Source organism: Dermacentor silvarum, chromosome 3 (assembly GCF_013339745.2).
Source record: "Dermacentor silvarum isolate Dsil-2018 chromosome 3, BIME_Dsil_1.4, whole genome shotgun sequence".
NCBI lineage: Eukaryota > Metazoa > Arthropoda > Arachnida > Ixodida > Ixodidae > Dermacentor > Dermacentor silvarum.
In genome coordinates this window covers 216814658-216832445 of record NC_051156.1, presented here as the reverse complement: position 1 = coordinate 216832445, position 17788 = coordinate 216814658, and the positions used below count along the sequence as shown (strand labels likewise).

The 17788-nt window shown below is 47.5% G+C and overlaps 1 protein-coding gene across 1 annotated transcript in view; it reads right to left on the bottom strand.

The window, feature by feature from the left end:
• Positions 1–2492: 2492 nt before the first annotated feature.
• LOC119446654 (uncharacterized) overlaps positions 2493–17788 on the bottom strand; it is a 97403-nt gene continuing 82107 nt past the window's right edge. Inside the window, 7 exon segments of the mRNA XM_049664318.1 lie at positions 2493–6285; positions 6287–8188; positions 9334–9427; positions 10733–10879; positions 11616–11804; positions 13231–13442; positions 14069–14166. Of these exon segments, the coding sequence (XP_049520275.1) occupies positions 3821–6285; positions 6287–8188; positions 9334–9427; positions 10733–10879; positions 11616–11804; positions 13231–13442; positions 14069–14166 (5107 nt within the window). The 3' untranslated portion in view covers positions 2493–3820.

The window sequence follows — 17788 nt, the reverse complement described above, 5'->3', positions numbered from 1 at the left end:
GTAGATGTTTAGTAAAGAGCTTCATACTAAAATTACTGAAGTCTTACAGTAACTAAAGCCACTCTAGGAGTCATGGGTAGCACAAAGATTTTCTACGATTTTATACAGCTTCGTTTATTCTTCGTGGTTGAATTGTGCATGTCGGCCCCCTACTTCTTTAAAGCCGTAAAGTGTGTAATGTTTACGACTAAATTTTATCAATTCCCAATGCTTGCTAAAATCGCAACTCTTCCAAGTATGTGTGTTGCAAGATGCAGGTGTTTGGCAGGCTACACTCATTATCCAATTTTTTATGTTCAGAATATTTTTTTGTAATGGCATAAATGACAAGCTAATTAAGAGAACTTACTTTTATTGCCAAATTTATGCTATGGCAGTAAGTTTTAGAAAGCAGCTTATGCGTGACAATGCACAAAGTCAGTCAAAGGCAGACGAATGTTTTGGCAAATCCATGTCATCATCATCAGCCTATATTTTATGTCCACTGCAGGACGAAGGCCTCTCCCTGCGATCTCCAATTACCCCTGTCTTGCGCTAGCGTATTCCAACTTGCGCCTGCAAATTTCCTAACTTCATCATCCCATCTGGTTTTCTGCCGACCTCGACTGCGCTTCCCTTCTCTTGGTATCCATTCTGTAACCCTAATGGTCCAACGGTTATGCATCCTACGTATTACATGACCTGCCCAGCTCCATTTCTTCCGCTTAATGTCAACTAGAATATCGGCTATCCCCGTTTGTTCTCTGATCCACACCGCTCTCTTCCCGTCTCTTAACGTTAGTCCTAAGATTTTTCGTTCCATCGCTCTTTGTGCGGTCCTTAACTTGTTCTCGAGCTTCTTTGTTAACCTCCAAGTTTCTGCCCCATATGTTAGCACCGGTAGAATGCAATGATTGTACACTTTTCTTTTCAACGACAGTGGTAAGCTCCCAGTCAGGATTTGGCAATGCCTGCCGTATGCACTCCAACCCAATTTTATTCTTCTGTAAATTTCTTTCTCGTGATCAGGGTCCCCTGTGAGTAATTGACCTAGATAAGCGTACTCAAATCCATGTATTGTCCATCATTAACACGTCGACTACACAGCGATACTACAGCCATATGCGTACACACATGCTACACTAGAGCCACATTTACTCCTAGTGTTAGTATTAAGCAGTTGCACACCTGTGAGGTTCAGTAGCGAATTCAGCATCAACACTTTGGCAAGGTTTACAAGAAATGGGCTTCCAAGATTTGTATTCCATTTGTACTAATGGTTATGGTGGAGTAGGGTGGAAAGTTTCCTTGGTGTTCCATCTGAAATCTACATTCGGGCTTTGAGATACACTGCGAGCAGTGGAGACGACTGGAGAAGAGATACGAACAGGACAGACGCACTGTCCCGTTGTTTCCACTGTATCTTTCTTGTCCCATCGTCTGCACCATTTGCCATGTAAGCTAGCCCAGCTCAGAACTCATGTTATAAGGGGTGTTAATGGAGGGCGTTTAACTTGATTTTGACACTCGAGGCTCTTTGAATGGGCACCAAGCTCTTGGAACATGGTCGTGTCATGAAAACGTAACTGCACTCCCATCAGAACATGGCAATTACACCGGGGACTCAAACTTGTACCTCTGCACTCCATACCTGCAGAGCTGCTTGTAAAAGTTCGGATAGTTATTTTGCAGCACTCTGCTTGCGCTGGAAGTGCTATGCAAGGCAGCAACTTAGCTATATTACGACTGTGAACTACCTCCAACACGCACCTTCGTGCGCAAGAGTAATCAACTCCCTTCTAGTTCAGCTTTAATTTTTGCATCAGCTTGCAACCTATATTGCTTCTACTTATTGTTCTTTCATGTTTACTACTATGCCACTGCTTATCAAGGGATGCCCAGTTAAGCTTTAAAGATTGCCAGGTGTTTTACTTTCACATATGCCTATACAGAATAGCCCAACCCAATTACCACTATTGCTCGATTGTTCTCAAACGCCAGCTTGAAATGTTTCCTTTAGGGGACGCGGAAATTATTGTCATTCTTAGTTTTCGAGCACTGCACAAAGCAATAAGTACAGAGACTGCAAGCTGTAATGCCCTACAGCACTTGAGCAACACCAGACTTTGCAATTGGACTAATTGGAACTGGCTGAAATAAACTGGCACAAAGCAGAAAATCTGGTTAAGGGAAAGAAACGCCAATTTGTAGAATCTCGTGCAAACTCAGAAACACTAACGTTTTTTTTTTGCAATTTCATTGGACATTTCACTTGAAGAAAATAGTCACTGGAGCCTGCTCAGCATTCTAGTGAAGTGTAGTTGCTGTTTTGTACAATTTCGATGGCACTGGTATTGACAGTTACTCAGTGTCATGTTTTCGTTATGTCTTTGTGCAGAACACTAGTTTCCCCTTATGTTACCTTGAGCAAGTGAACAAGCAACCTGCACATGCAGCACTTTCTTGATCCAAGCCGTTCTGCGATAGTGAAAGAAATGGCACTACACATTGGGTATTCATAAAATTGTTTTTATTTCAGCAAAGTATGTGTAAAAAGTATCGCAGAAAAAAAAAAGAGGTCCCTAAAAGAAGGTGATGCAGTACATACTTTAAATAGATAAGTCATAGACAACATATGAAATTGCCGAAGTTGCAGGCAAGGGACACTCCCCACATTAAAAAGTACTATCAAAGAGTTTATTGGGTCGGAACACTTCAGTGCACCTTATTTATAAATGTTGCATAGAAAACATGCAAGCTGAACACATTGCTAAAAAGAACTGCGGAGCTTCTGTGTAGAGGACTGTGTAACGCATCTGCACCGAGTGCTGGGTAGTAAGACTGAAGGCTGAATCGTAACTGGAAGAGAAGCATTTAAAACAAAAGAAGCAACATTGCTTTCACTGTAGCCGAACCTTCATATAACGAAATCTGACACAAGTAAATCAAATCAAATATCTTGCTTTTACATGGCTTGAAATATATGTTCTATACATATTTCGCCACGCGATGCTGTAAATTTGGTGAACCACCGGAAACATTTTTTTCACTAATATCTGTGTACACGTGCATATTTGGTAAAGCTATGCTTTCCAGCTGGACTTGTCTTCGTTATATTCAGGTTCGACTGCAGATTAAACCAACCCACAAGCCAGTGGGGAAACACCGCGGCCGGGTAAATGCATCAAAATGTCTCCTTGTTCCTTTCGCTCAACACATTGCATTTCAACCAAGTCCTCGAGTCATCAAGCACGCAAGCATAAAACAAGGCAAGCCCCTCCCGTTTCTTCCATTAAGGACACTTGATGCAAAAATAAATAACACCGGCCCGAGAAGCGAGTCTGTCTTGCTGCTTCCTGAATGCCTTCGCAACTTCGTGGTTGCTGTGAGGGGCTTGCGAGAGTAAAAGAAACGAAGCTTGCAAGGCATCCGAGCAGTCTTTGGTATTCACTCGCATCTGGGCACAATCTCTCTCTCCCATCGAGAGAGAAAGAGGAAAACTACGAACTTCAGAACAGGGCATGACAGCCTATGCATACAACTACGCTAGGTAAAATAGGCAGGGGAGAAAGAAATCCTGGCACAAGCACCAGTCAGTACCTGCACCCTATCAAATGTGTAAATGAAAAGATGCATAAAAAGAGGTGCGCAAGTACCAAAGACTTCCCGTACTGAGAGTGACCTTGTACCTATAATTCTGTAGCATGCATGCTTTTTTTTGTCCCTGCGCGTTTTTCGTTGTAAAAGGAGCTGTCAAAAATACTGTTGCGCATCTCAAGATTAAAAAAAAAAAAAGCACAGGACAGAGCAGAATGACTAGTAGAGAGTCGAGATAGTGAAACTACACATCCACAGCAGGGGCATCAGGCATGTCTGCAACGGCAGCAGGTTTAGCGATCTCGTCGCATTCCAGGTGGCTGCCATTGCTTAGGGTGACTGGCTCGCTGCCGGGTGCACAGGTTTCCTTGTTGTCCTTCTGTTCCAGGGTGCCCTTCTCTTCTGGCGTCCCATTGCAGTTGGCAGCCGACTCTCCTTTGCTCTGGGTTTCAGCTTCAGCAGCAGCAGCAGCGGCCTTCTTTGCAGCAGCAGCAGCAGCGCCACCCTTGGGAACGGCTCTAACGGCCGAATACTTGCTCGTTGCCGTTGCTTTTGTTGCAGCCGTTGCAGCCGTTTTTGATGTGGCAGCTGTCCTGCCAGCAGCAGTTCTTTGAGTTGTTTCTGTTCGTCTTGTGCCAGCCAGCTGCTGGTTGGTGCTATCTTTGTTGAGCTTTGCCTCTCGTGTGGCTGGAACTCTCGCAGCAGACGTTTTCGCAGCTGCGGGGCTGGCTTCGCTAGTCTTCTTGGCAGCAGTGGAGGTGCTACCAACCCTCGATGTTGCTGGCCTTGAAGTTGCTGCTGCAGCCGAGCGACTTGCTGGTGCACTTGATCCAACTCTTGGTGCAGCAGAGCTGCTGCTGCTGGCAGGCTGCGTAGTTCTAGGTGCAGTCCTGGAAATGGGAGCCCTTGTTGGTGCCGGCTTTGGAGCAGGTTTCTTTTCAGCTGTTCCAACTTCCGTCTTGCTAGCAGGCGTCATTGCAGATCCGACGGATGTTCTTGTGCGAGGTGCTGTGGCTGATGCAGATGCTGGCTTTGCCTTTGTTGCTGGAGCTGTGCTCTTTTCTACTGGCTTCGAGGTCGCAGAGGTGGGCCTCGTAGTTCCAGTAGCAGGTCTAGAAGATGCGGGAAGTGGCTTCTTGGCTGGCATATCGATAGAAGCAGACGGTTTGGGTTTGGCAGGCTCAGGTCTGCGGGTCAGGCCCGTTTCTTTCTTTGCAGTAGTGTTTGCTGAGCTGCTCTGCTTTGGTGTTGAAGATGTGGTTGCAGGTTTGCCAGCAACAGGCTGTTTTTTCATTGGAGACTTTGCTGCGGGCATAGTCTTAGCAGACGCTTCAGTCTTTGTAGCGAGTGACTTTGTTGCAGGTTTGTCAGTGGAAGATGTCCTTGGCTTGGGAGCGGGTGATGCTTTAGCAGTTGGCTTTGTTTTCTGTGCAGCTGGAGAAGGCTTTGCTGTGGCAGCAACTTTTGGTGTGCTAGCCTTATGTTCAGGCAATGTGCCTTGTGTGTGTGTGGCTGCAACTTCAGCTTTTGTTTCGGGTAATGAGTCCTGCTTCACATCAGACAGTGCATCTGCCTTTGGCTCAGTGGCACCGTCTCCAGCAGGGCTTGCAACTTGCTCAGAAATGGCTGCTTCCTTCTGTTCTCCACGAATGGTCTCCTCAACAGTGCAAGAACTCTGGCTCAAAGTTGCACTAGCTTCTTTTAGCAGCCCAGATGGTGAAATAGATGGCTCTGCAGGTTTTACAAATCGCCACCCACTGTCCTTCTCAGAGTCAGAGTCTTCCGTGACCCCATCTGCCTCCGGAATGTTCTCTGGAATAGCACCAATGTCAACAACAGGAGCAGGTGTTTCGTCAACTGCGGCTTTTGCTTGCTCGCTCATGCACTGCACTGCCTGAAGTGTGGCAGAGTTCTGCTCCAAAAGCTTCTCAATCACAGGACTCTGTGGCTGGAGACACACACTCCCTACTGCTTCAGGAAGAGGCTGATCTGGCTGTTCACAAGGCTTTTCAACATCAGTGACTGGAGATATGGCAGTGGCTGCAGGTTCTTGGGGCTCAACTTGCGGTCTAGTGTCCGCAGAGAGCAAGGAGGGTTCTTCGGGCTCAGCAGTTGTAGGAATAGTAAAAGAATCTTCAACGAAAGACTCTGAAACTTGGCCACCAAGCACAGAACTTTCAATTTGGGGCCCAACATCGTATGCTTGCACGGGTACTTGTTCTTGCTGCTCAACAGGAATGTTGTAGCCAAGATTGTCAACTTTTTGTTCACCATCACCAACCTGTTGGTCAAGAACGCTCTCTCCAGGGGGAGTTTCCTTGAGCTCACAAAAGATAACAGCGCTCTCCTGCTGGACAGGTTCTGCAGCCACTTTCTCAACAATGGACTCTGCAGAACCACCCAAAGAGGTGTCATCAGCATCATCTGTGCCCAGGCTCTCTAGTGTTTCACAGATGGGCTGATCATGACGGGCATCACTTTCAGCATGACATCCCATGCTCATATCCTCGCGAGGCTCTTGCGCAGTCCCGGAAACGAATGCGTTATCTACTGTGTGAGGAGGTGCACCTGTCTCGGCAAGCGACTGCATGGCTGAGCTGTTAAGGTCAATGGACACAAGGTCGTCCGACTGGATGCTGAGAGGCTGATTAAAACCAAGGTCACTCGCCACTACTTCAGTATCAGCGCCATCCTTGATGTGTTCAGTGGAGGCATACTGCGACTCTAATGGCTGCATTGATTGCATTTCCCCTTGGATTTGATCGGACTGTTGCACTTCCCCTATAGCAGTGGTCAAGCTGTTGTATTTCTCCGTGGATGTTATCGGACTGCACCATTTCTCCGTGGATGTTATCGGGCTGCACCATTTCTCCGTGGATGTTATCGGGCTGCACCATTTCTCCGTGGATGTTATCGGGCTGCACCATTTCTCCGTGGATGTTATCGGGCTGCACCATTTCTCCGTGGATGTTATCGGGCTGCACCATTTCTCCGTGGATGTTATCGGGCTGCACCATTTCTCCGTGGATGTTATCGGGCTGCACCATTTCTCCGTGGATGTTATCGGGCTGCACCATTTCTCCGTGGATGTTATCGGGCTGCACCATTTCTCCGTGGATGTTATCGGGCTGCACCATTTCTCCGTGGATGTTATCGGGCTGCACCATTTCTCCGTGGATGTTATCGGGCTGCAGCATTTCTCCGTGGATGTTATCGGGCTGCAGCATTTCTCCGTGGATGTTATCTGGATGTTCGACATCCAATGTAGTAGCATCATGTACTGCAAGAATGGGATCAACCACTGCAGCCACTTGCTCAGTGGCATCTGGCAATGCAACAGAAGCCACATCGCCAAGATGTGCGTGCTTGAAATCCTGTTGGTCTTCGGGCAATGCACTAAGGCATTCGTCCTGAACGACCGATGGTACAGCTTGCTCTTTTGCTGCCTCCAGCTCCTGGACATCCTCGGGAAGAGTGCTAAAATCCACTCCTTCATCCGGAAGCTCAGCCTCTCTCAACATCTCGGGCTCTACAGGAGCACCGGGAATGTCTGCAGCAACAGGCAGTAGATCTTCAGGCATCGCACATGGGCCAATCGGTGAAGGCTGCCTGGCCTCAATTTCATGGTCAGTTGAACCAGCATCAAACTGGTATTGTGGTGTCAGATTTGGAGCTGTACAGAAAGTCTGTTCATGAGGCAGTTCGAGTTGGCTGTTGCTAGCCTCATTGGCTCCTTCAACAAAGGAAGAAAACTGTTCAGCACTTTCAGTGCCACTTTCTTCGAGTGCTGCTGCAATTGCAGAGCTCTGAAGGCAATCGGCTGTCTCAAGGTCATGCCCGTAGCCCTCGTCATCAAATGGGTTGTGGTGCACAGCGGGGTGCACTGGCATGTCGCCGTATCCATTAGCCGCATGCGAGATACCATCGGGCTGATCAAACTTGTCCTCAAGACCACCATCAGCAGGGACAGCACCGTGAAATTGCTCAGGCAAATCTGGGAACTTTCCACTCTCTTCAGTGTGAAGAAGGTGCACTTGATCGACAATTTGCCCGGCAGTAATGACGTCTTCGTTGACCCTGTGCAGTGCCGTTTCGATTGTCCCTTGCACCACATCAGATGCCACCTGAAGAATGTCACTTTCGTTGGCATGCTCGTAGGCATGGGAATTCACAGCTTCAGCATCGAACAGGTGGGCTCCATAGCCATTGCTGTTAAACTTGGTAGCATCAAATTCGCTTGAATTGAAGGCCTCTTTCGCGTCTTCAATGGGCGGTGTAGGAAGCTCGCTCGCAGCAGTTTTCTCTGGGACCAGGCTCGCAATGTCTATAACTGAAGCGTCAAAGTCACGAGGATCACGCAGAAAGACAACCACTGCTGTGATGTTGTCGGATGAGCCAAGGTCTCGAGCTCCCTGCACGAGCGTGTGGGACACGTAGGGTGCACTCTCGGGGTCGTCAAGAACTGCGTGGTACACCCTTGCAGCCACCTCTTGAGGGCTCAGTTGGTCCCAGAGCCCATCACAACCCAAGACGAGGAAGTCTTCTGTGCCATCAAGGTCCATGCTGATCACATCTGGTTCGCTGGTCACATAAGGCTTATGCTCGGCGTCTCCTGCGAGGAAGAGAAAGAATTGGTAGCTAGCATTATAATAAGAAGCAATTTATAAGAAAGTTGAAAAAGCCCGAGGCTTAAGCCCTGGCTTGCTGTTTGTAACTAGGTTGGATGGGAAGGGGGAAGATAAGGATAATGACACGGGAAATGAGGCAAATAATGACACTTGTTCCACTAAAAACATAACAAGACCAGACAATGAAAGTGTCTAGCAAGCTAGTCCACACAAGGTGCCCTGCCAGCAAACTAATGAAGCACAAGTTGCTGAATGACTGCACTATATCCTGAGAACCGAAGCCTGCTAAGAGGAGTAATAACTTTTGAAGCCAGTTCTTATTACGAACGCGAGAACAATATTTCATTTAAATACCCCCGTTAAATTCTGGAGGCAGCATCTCCATGTAAATGGAGAAAGTAACTGTCTTCTTATGATTCTTGTCCTAAAGACCGTTTTTATTAGCTGAAAGACAGATGACGATCTAACATCGCGTGATACGTTGGCTTGTTCATGCTACATCCTCTATTTTTGTGTCAACTCGCAGTATTCGAGAGGTACTTGGTGGTTGCCTATTGTAGTCTGTGGTAACATAATGGCCCAGACCAAATTGGTGGGAATTTTCACTAAAGCTTACAGCAGTAATGCACCTAAACCACTTTTGCACAGTTCCGCATGCATTCACTTTAAATCAGGGTTGGTTATTTTGTGTAATTGCAGCTGAAGTAATCCTGAAGAAGAATAAAAGCAATGTACCATGGGACTGAGGAGGATAAGCATACACATAAATGTCAGTGAAAAAAAAGTTCTATCAGGCCTGTGCCTCAGAAACACAAGCTGGGTGCCTTCGAAGAGCCAGCAAACTGTCTTTCAGATTTTAATAGCCCGTCGACATCTTATTGTGCCAATACAAGGCATGGGAACATCAATGAATTACAAGCGCTCTGCACCTCTGCGAAGACGAAACTGTATGATTCGTGTAATCGCACAAGATCGGTATGTTGGCTTGCTGACTGCGGTCCAGTCAAGCCAAGCTGCTGCCACCACCAGACTTTTCAGACAGAAAGGGAACAAATGAATTAGTGATGCAGACAAAATTGGCATCCCATAATTATAAACAAGCTGATTGAAACCTTGGGATGTGACTAACCGATGGCTCTAGAAACGCCAAGTGTGCCGTTTACTCTCCATATGCCCATCAGCAGGACCATTCCTCCTAGTTCTTCTATCCTCTTTCTTTCGTCCTGAAATCAAAAATACAATCCATAAAGCTTCGCACTAGTTGTGCAGACTTTCAACTACATGCTGTAAGCAACAAAAATGGGCAACAAGCAGCTTGCATGGTCACCTTTCAATTGCACCTGAATATAAAACGTCGCAGTTTTTCCCAAACCATGAAATAGTAGCAGTCATAGCTAGTGGGCAAAGATAATATACTGCAGTAAGACTCACTTTTATTTACAATATCTGTTGCAGAAAACACTCATGGTGCACCAGTAATCCACTGCCATGTGAACACTGCTGCTAGTGGTACCGGCACTTCACCAATGTCTCGGTGGTACAATTGTCAGTTATCGAAAGTGAAACTCACAGGCTTGATATGGCTGAAGTGTATTTCTTTGTAATAATTTCTTGCCGACATAATGTTGTGATAATTTCTGATAATGACAATGTCATGAATACAAATGGAATCTCCGTACAAGTGTTGCTTGTTGAATAACTAGAGGAGTGCAGACTTGTATTGGGCGGTACGCATCATTATGGATTCAATTTATTTGTCCATTACATTTTTGTCCTCCCTGAACCATTTCTTTGCATTCATGATAAAAACATCTCATCTGACTGTTGAGAGCTCAAGACGAATGAAAATACATTAGTATCCGTGGCAAAAAGACTGCAGCTTTGTATGTCATATACATGCATATTAGAAATTTCATACCGAAAGTGATTTCTTTTGTATACTGCTCAAGTGAAGAAAGAGTACTAAATGCTAGAGCAGCATGCTTAGAAGTAATTATTTCCTTTAATAAATAATTATATGGGAGGGAGCAATGAAAGTGCTCCACACAGAAGGTTCCTTAAACAAAGTTTGAGCCCACAAATAAGGTCTGCAACAACAGGCACCACTTTTAATCATGGTGTTGTCTTTTTTTTTTGCAAAATTGCAACTAATGTTTGCTGAGCTTACAACAATATGAAATTGTATATTGCCTTAATACCAGAGCCTGATTATGCCAAGATACCGAAACGAAGTGCAGTAACAGCAAGGTATCAGACAAGAAGTTGTAGATTTGAGTAGCATTCAGTGGGAAAAGGTGTCAAAGCTCGAGTCAAAACAGATCTCGCAGAACATCTAGCATGAAAAACGGGACTGCTCTGGGCAGTGTTATCCAAACAGAGCAAAATACAACAAAGTTAAAAAGTGAAAACTGACATACACAATGGTGCTCACTTTGTTCAAGTTGCTGCATTCTGCCAGCATCAATGCTTAGCTGCAGAACATGTAATTGATCCTGTAGCCTATGTTACAACGCATAAACGATACTTGCCTCTCTCTCAGGCTTGTGAGGGTTGACCAAGGACATGGGGACGCCTTTCCTGACTAGGATGGCTTGCGAGTCACCCAGCCAGCCTACAACAAGTTGTCGCTGCTCACGCACAAGGCAGCAGACAGCCGTGCAGCCACTCTTGAGGCCCTGTATGAAAAAAGCATTTATAAGTGCTGTTATGTATGTTAATTTGAAATCACTTGCTTAAACGTTATAAAAACATAATATCACACACATTGCTATTGTTGATTCTACACGGGCAGTTCCTCAAAACCAAAAATGAAGTAGCAACTAAGTTACTCTGCAGATCATGCCGGCTAACCATTCCAGAATAGTTATTAGCAAGAACGATTTAAATGCAACGTGTTTATTTCTTTGAAGCTGCACCATTTTCCTTTTAATCCTTGAAGGCACATAGTGCAATTTTGCATTGACAGTCATTACTTGCTCGTTAATTGCAAACGAGAAAGCACAGCAGAAGGCTGCACATGCAGCACTCTACCACGTGGCTGAACTTGGCTGCCTTCAAGAAAAGGGAGAAAAGTATTGCAATATGCAACTAGAAGTTGCTTGAATACCAAGAATCTGAATAAACCTTGAAAGCTGCTTGTGTTGCTAATACTATAGTGTCCTGACAAACAAGCCGCTACCACTTAAACTGAAGATAACACCGATGCCAAATAACAGGAGGAAAGTTTTCCGACCCTACCAATTCCAATGGCTACAGGCCCCATAATGTCACTGGAACGTAGGCTTTGCACGTGTTTAGTACTAATCAAACATGGTCACTAACTCGAAGGCAAAGCTCCTCCGTACAAGCTACATGCACGGCTCAACCTGCCCTAAAGTACACGAAAAAGTAATGAAGCTGTAGTTTTGTTACCTCTTTCGAAGACCGCTGTAGGAAGTTTCGGTCTGTCAGGAGGAAGCCTTCCCGTACAGCATTCACTGGGTCGGTTACAAAGTCTGGCTGTGCAGCTATGTTGCGGTGAAGGTGTGCAGTAGCGTAGTCAGCTGCCTCCACACCAGCATGACCGTCAAAAACTGCATAGTAACTGCACTGTGGAAGGCCCTGCATGCAACAAACAAACAAAGTACTGTGAATCAACCAGAACCATTGAAAGAATAGTGAAGACATGCTAGGGGAAGGGGGGGGGGGGGGAAGGATGGTCACCTGACAGCACAAAGGTATCGCCACCTTTGACACAGTGTACTACCCTCGAAACCCGATGAGTGCAAGTTTAAAAAAATTAAATTATGGGGTTTTACGTGCCAAAACCACAATCTGATTAGGCGGCACGCTGTAGTGGGGGACTCCGGAATAATTTGCACTACCTGGGGTTCTTTAACGCGCACCTAAATCTAAGTATATGGGTGTTTTCGCGTTTCGCCCCTAACGAAATACGGCCGCAGTGGCCAGGATTAGATCTCATGAATGCATGTGCAAACACCGGACAGCTCATTTGCATATGAATGCAAGTGCAACGAGCTGTCTGGAGATTCTGGATGACACCGGCTGTCACGAAAAATAGCTCTGCAACCTATAGTACCTCGCGCATCAGCTTCCGTTGAGCGCATTTTTTTCTCAAGTGTGGCCGTGCCTTTATAAAACATTTCAGCGAGCTTTCGAGTGGTAGAAATGCAGGCCAGTTGTCAGAAGACAAAGCTTTCATATCTCTCAGAGCTGCTGGCCTTCATTCCACAACGAACTACGGAGCTGGGCATGATGACATACGATGCCATAATTTCTAAGGAGTCTTCTAACACAGAAAGTGGCGCTGCCGAAGTTTGCCGGCATCATCGATTCTCGAGTGTGCTCAATCAACGATAGGTGTCACGTGATGAGGGGTAGAGAGAGTACTGACTGATCACAAAGCCATGATTTCAAGTTCCATTCAAACACCTATTGAGGAAAAGAAGGATGCTAAGTCGATGAGCGGCACACCACAAGTGGGTGAAATTTTCATTGTATTATACTATCGCAGTTCTAGCCCAAAGCTTTGCCACAGTATTCTAAACTGAGAAGCAACATAGCGTGTATAGTTAAGCAATGTGAGCGACTGGACCTACAATGGTTTAAGTTGTTTCACTATGGGTTCGTAAACGCTGTTGCTCATTTTAATGCATCAAGTTGTAAATGGTTGCGTTTCTCTTTCATTGCCAAAGAAAGAATTTTTGCTCCATCAATGCCCCCCACTCACCAAATCCCCTCAACAGAAAAAAACTTAAGAAAAAAACTAAAGAAAAAATAATCTGTCTTGGACTGTCGGTACACATCTTTTTATGGCCAAAAGGCGATGTTTTTATGGCCAAAAGGCGATGTATCTCCTCCCCCTGCTCCCCCAAAAATGCGTTGACTGGAATCGCTACTGCATCTTTCTGTTCTTTTTACCAAAGAATCATTTAGCTCCACATTTAAGAGATCAAGTTCATCACACTGTGGGCTGAACTCAGGGCTTCACCTGAAATGACAAGCGAAGCTTCAGACTAATGCTTACCTGTAGTCCTAGTGCAAAGTTGAGGTCTGGGAGTGCCAGGTGGCGATCCTCCATCTTGCGCCTGTTGTTGCGCACTCCATGCGCTGAAACGGGAAGGGATGCTGCAGGCGTGTGGGGCAGTTCTTGAGCCAGTTCAGGTTGTTCTCTCCAGAGGGCACATTGCTCAGCCAGTGCCTCCAATGCAGCTGCTCGAAGTCTGCCAACGGCCAAGTCTGCAGGGCACAAAACAAAACTCATGACAAGGGCCTGCCTCACAACTCAGATTCACGATTAAGAAAAAAAATTCTGACAGCCGCAGACACAATTCTTCGTAAAGTTTGTGAACTATAACAGCACTTGACATGGTTTAATCCGAATTATGAACTATCGTGGCCATAGTCCGCAGCACAAGTATGTGTGTGTCGATATGGTGCACAATGATGTGAAAGATTTTTCTCGGTGGACACCAGAGAGATAAGTGTTCCACTTTCAGTAAACTATGAAGAACTACTAAATACTGTTAGACTTGCCTTATGCACGAATTAAGAGTACTACATCATTTGATCTACAATTCCTGTGCTTCCTATACTTATGAAAGAATGATTCGTGGGGCTTAAAACACTGGGGCTATGAAGGGTGGCATAATTGAAGGCTCCGGAAAAATTTTTACCACCCGAGTTCTTTATCATGCAGCTATAGTCTAATTAACAAAAGAATTTTTGCGTTTTGCCAGCATTTAAATGCAGTCGCCACAGCTGGAAATAAAAGCTGACCTCATGCTGAGCAGCACAATGCCACAGCCACTGAGCTAACATGGTGGGTAGCTATTAAAAACAAGCTATGTTAAGGGACACTGTACCTTCATCTGTGTAGCCCCCAGCCTTCAGCTTCAGGGATGTGTTCATCTGGTGTGCCACGGTCTTTGCCAAGACAGTGCTCAGACTCAAGGGCCATTGTCTGCGAATAAAGAAAGGTGAAAAAAATATTTGAGCACAAGACATTTTTCAACATTTTGGTATGACCATGCTACGATGCTACCACGACAGCCACAAATTGCACTTAGCACAGCCATACGGTAGTGCTTCGCTGCTGTGTCACACTGACTGGAGATGACACGGTGAGCAATCATAACTGTCCCACTTTTACAACGTCCTACAAAGCAGTTTGCGAGCCAAAACAACACTTGGGAAACAGAAATGGCCCCTAGAGGCAAGGAAACGGTTCCACTCGGGCACCTGCAGACAATGGCACTGTGGAGCAGCAGAGACAATAGGCTGTTGCCACTCGCTGCACTTAAATGCACGTTTGTCACGAAAGGCAATCGAAAGGGACAGAGCAATGGGGCAGGTAATTTCATGGAGAGAGATTAAAGGACTCCGCAAGGCCGGCTCGAAGACCCATCATCGCGCACGGCGTCCGAGAGCAACGAATGATTAGAAAAGCACAAAGACCGCCGCATTCACGCCGGGAGGACACCCATAAGTGCGAAGATCATGCGGGCTTAAACACCGGCCTCCTACCCCACCTTCCGACGACACGCGACCACGACCCCGCCAACACTGGGAGTCAGGAATGGGTGGGTGGCGGGGTGATGCCGAACATTGGGAAAAGAAAATGAGCAGAGATAAACGCGAGGTGAGGGAGAAAGACACGGCGGCGCCGGCGTCCACCGGGCGCCCAGATGTCAATGGCGAGGGCAAAAGGGGGAGCCAATTTGAAACAACGCAAGTGTGTACATATGAAAGAAACGGGAGTGGCGGCGGGAAAAGGGGGACAGCCGGATGAAAAGAGCGCTCGAGAGGCGGGAGGCAGAGAAGGTGAAGTGGGAGGGAGGCAGGGCTCGCTAATGTTTGTTCAGCAGCTGCCCGTGTCGGGCGGGGTCCGACGACGGTCTCCCCTTTCGCCGGCAGGCTGCGATCGTAACCTCGCGCGCTATCGACACCGCTTCGTAGCTTGCACGCTCGAATCGCTGGGAGCGCGTAGCGATTACGCCGAGTAGCGCTGAGAGACGATACCACCGTTGGAGCGAGGCGCAAGTTGGAGCGTATTCCAACTTGCGCCTGCAAATTTCCTAACTTCATCATCCCATCTGGTTTTCTGCCGACCTCGACTGCGCTTCCCTTCTCTTCGTATCCATTCTGTAACCCTCGTCACCTAGTGCAGGTGCAACCTGTATACACACACCCTTTGATACAAGGTTTCAAAACGTATAGGCGCTCGATGCAAAACCGGACCAATAGGTCAAGCGAGAAGGAAGAGTGCACTTGAGCGAACGTACCGTACACGGATCGAAGTATACGAAACGCGTTCAAAAGAGGCGCCCTGGATTAGCTAAAAAATTATATATATATATATATATATATATATATATATATATATATATATATATATATAGAGCGGCGGCGACACATATCGAATCTCGCACGCCCGAGATTTGCGGCCTGCCCTCGGCACCTTTTATTCGATGAGCTCGCACTCCGCTTTCAAACACGCTAAGGGGTCAGGGGCACGTTTTGAATGAAGGGAACAACAAAAGCGGGAGAAGAAATATAAGTAACGAGGCTGACACGGCCCTTGCCTGCGCGTTTGTGCAGAGCCAAGCGAGCGCGTTCCCGAGATAACGTACAAGGAACCGCCCCCACTACGCCACAAGCCCCGCTCCTCGCAAAAAGCCACACGCGCTGACCGTTCAACAGAAAAGATCGGGGGGTGCGGGAACGTTGACAGCTAGGTCGGCCCCGGAACATGGCCCACCGCGCCGACGCGCACATATAGTAGACGCGCTAATACCGTGCAGCATCGCCGAAGCTGCAACTAGCGACCGCGATCTAATGATTGATCGAAGTGACAGGCAAACGTACGATGCTATACGTCCACACTCGTCGACACAGCAGCGATTTGTCCTGCCGCTCGCTCGTAACACGCTACGCATCGACTTGCCAGACTGAACGTGTCTAGATCGAGTTATACTGTATATGCTACCAAAGAGCATACACAGTAACTCTAAACGTGTCGGCTACGCCTTGCATGCTCCGAGAACGCGCGAGACTGCACGTAACTGCATACGATCGCACATGTTCGGCAAGTAAAAGCTACTCTACAATTCTCGTGCTGTAAGCACCAACACAGATACGGGCGCTTTTTTTTTTTTTTTTTTTTTCTCGAGCTTGCCAGCGAAAGGAAAGGCAGAGTGCCGGTTTGACTTGCTGGTGATGTTGAGTGTCAGTGACTTCGCACTGCTAAAAGAAATGCGAAAGCGTCAGTGGCAGCCGCTCCGCTCTCAGCTGGCCGCTGCTACTTTGCAGGAATCACGCGCAACCACCAGAGACTACACGCAGGAATGGCTTCCTCCAGTGCCGGACCTCATTGCCTCTTTAGCCTCAACAGCATTGCACTGGACTGTTTTAGTGACTATAGACGCGCTCGCACGACCCCAAGGCCAGGTCACGAGCACCCACAAGAACGGACGCGCTACGTTCACTGCACCCGCTTTCTGGGCGGTCCACCACGGCAACCTAAGGAATGGGCACCCACCCATCCACGCCTCCTCGCCAACAGAACACACGGCACACGAACGCGCACTTCGCCCGGCAAGCAGTACACGCGCTCCACGAACCGAGCTCGCCAATATAGAACGTAATAAGCAGCTGCAGATGACGGGAGGCCCTCCTCGTGCCAAAGGCTTCGCAGCCGAATGTAGGCCGCTGTATAGCTTGCCGCGCCAACACATACAACACCGCAAAGAAAAGAAAAAATCGAAATACTACGGTCTCTGCAGCAGCCTTTCAAACCGAAAGCTACAGGCACCGACGGGACGTCCGAAACGGATTCACACAAACATTCACGCACACACCCCTCGGCGAAACGCCCACACGGCGTCCGCGATATTGTAGGCGTCACACTCTTGACGGATACGTGACAAATGTACGCACGCAGGAACTGCGGAAGTGAACTAACACGAGCTCGAGACAAAAGAGACTGCACGGGTGTGGAGGCCGTTACGCGACGGCCTGATAGGCGCGCGCGTCCACGTCTCCTCGCGCGCACGGAGAACGAGACAGACATCGAAAGGCCGCGCGCGATCCTTCTTTCCGCGCTTCATTCATATTCGCCGCCCAACAATGGCGGAAGGCGGCAGGCATCGAAGTGCCTCGGCCATGGCACCTCATTGGAAAGCAGAGGAACAAAGGCCGTGACAGAAAGAACGACCACGGACATGCAATTCGTATAAAGGCGAGGCATGTGCACCGGTCTCGACTAAACGAGGCTGGCTGTGGGAGCAAGAACAAAAAGGCGAAGCATCAATTGCGATAGCAAATTTGTAGAGAGCTATACGGAGTAATGATAGTAGCTTTATCAGCTGTATAAACTTCGGCATGCAGCAGCACCGGCAACACGCAGAACTGCATGTTGTCGACGCCGTCGGCGTTTTGCCCGCGTTCGCTCAAAATGCGTGCGGCGTTGGTGACTGTTGCCGGAGCCTCTGATGTAAATAGGCACTTGGTGCCGCAGCTAAACGTCGCCTCCCTTCTCTCTCCCCCCTCCCCCAAGGCCTTTCGCGAGTCGGAAGAAGGCGCGT